The 1,676-nt window shown below is 42.0% G+C and overlaps 1 protein-coding gene across 1 annotated transcript; it reads right to left on the bottom strand.

Annotated features, from left to right (window-relative positions):
• Positions 1-260: 260 nt before the first annotated feature.
• Positions 261-695, bottom strand: LOC124555015 (cyclic pyranopterin monophosphate synthase-like). Its single transcript, XM_047128760.1, has one exon. The coding sequence runs from the start codon at positions 693-695 to the stop codon at positions 261-263; it is 435 nt and encodes a 144-aa protein (XP_046984716.1).
• Positions 696-1,676: the final 981 nt, after the last annotated feature.

The following is a 1,676-nucleotide window of genomic DNA, read 5'->3' as shown; positions in this document are numbered from 1 at the left end:
TTTGTTTTTGTGTGTAATTTATCTACAGTGTACTACAAAAAAACTGGTTAAGGGTAAATCACATTTTGAAAAGCTTTTATAAATGGGCAACTTGACAAATTATTTTTAATTAAGTTTCTCTCTTTTTCGAAATTAAAGGTGCAACTCATATTCAGGCCAATTCGATGTGTATATAATTTATGATAACTATGAACAGACTTTGAAATTTGCCTACATCACACCAGGTATACTTAACTTATTTCACTGCCCCACACAGATGCTCATGTCCGGTGGAAGTCTCCTCTAGTTCCCCCACTTTTGGCCAGAAGCATTATTTCAGATATCACAATGTCATGACTCACAGCTTTGCACATATCGTACACTGTTAAGGCAGATACCGATACAGCAGTGAGAGCTTCCATCTCCACACCCGTCTGCCCTCTACACTTTGCCGTGCCAGTTACAATCACACAGTTGAGAGCAGAGTCCAGTTCAATGTCCACAGCCACAGAGGATAAAGATATGTTATGACACAGAGGGATAAGGCTGGACGTCTGCTTGGACCCCACAATTCCCGCCAGGCTAGCAATGCTAAGTACGTCACCTTTCTTCAGGCCATTTTCTCGTACGAGTTTCATCAGTTCGGGTCGCACAAAAACCTTTGCTCGTGCTGCAGCAGTCCGTTCTGTCACCAGCTTCGAACCCACGTCGACCATTTTCGCCCTGCCGGTCCGGTCAACATGAGTCAGACTTCCGGACTGTGCTCCCAAACTGCAGAAACGGCAAGAGAAGACAGAGGGCTGTGCTCTGTGTGTTTGTCTTGTTAGGAGTCCTGTATTGCACATAATGCTTGGGGTACAGGGAAGCAAAAGAAACTGTTTTCTAGATTCAGTCACTACACTCAAATTATGTGACAACAACTGAGACATCTGTGTATCCGACACAAACAGGGGCGAAATATTGGTATCTGAGAAGAAGTACTTTTGAAAATCTTGTTTCTGAAGGTTTAACAACTTCCGACTTTGTGCCTTCACAACATCACTACAGCCATCAAGTTCAGTGCCACCTGGAACAAAAATACAAGCTGTAACAAAGAACTCTTCATAATCTGAAAATAGGTTAACTACAAAAGAATTTTTAAGCATTCGTGTTGAAACACCCCCGATTAATTCCTTTACTGGATTTTGGGTAATTTACCAAAGCCACAAAACAGTTAATTATTATGATATATGACCGTGTGCTTACTGGATGAAAGGCTATTGGTTGTTCTGCGTTGTTCTGCTGTGGTTTCGGGAGTATTTCAACCGAATGCGGCTGTTCTGAGACGGAATAGCTAATGATTGAAAGTTTGTCTATTATTAAGTATCACAAAGGTTGCGATGTACAACTGATATATATTTCCTACTAACACACAAATTCTGAGGCTGTTGCTACCTTTGCCTTACACGTCTAATTGTGGTTATCTCTTTTTATTGATTGCTGATTTTCAGCACTTTGTCACAGGCAATGCTGATGGTTAACATTCACAACAATCCTCACTGCAATCCATGGTTGTTGCTGGCTGACGCGGTTGACACGAAACACGTAATTTGGCACTTGTCACTTTCTGTTTCATATCACTCGCGAATCGGCATTAGTGAGAGTCAACCCCACGACGATCAGGGGGACGTGCTCACTCGTCATACTCCAGTGAATTT

Source organism: Schistocerca americana, chromosome X, assembly GCF_021461395.2.
Source record: "Schistocerca americana isolate TAMUIC-IGC-003095 chromosome X, iqSchAmer2.1, whole genome shotgun sequence".
Classification (NCBI taxonomy): Eukaryota; Metazoa; Arthropoda; class Insecta; order Orthoptera; family Acrididae; genus Schistocerca; species Schistocerca americana.
The sequence above is the reverse complement of the archived record's forward strand: the minus strand, read 5'-3'. Positions and strand labels throughout refer to the sequence as shown.

Bases quoted from the DNA above. Each gene is read 5' to 3' on its own strand.
- LOC124555015 (XM_047128760.1), bottom strand. From the start codon at position 695: ATGGTCGACGTGGGTTCGAAGCTGGTGACAGAACGGACTGCTGCAGCA.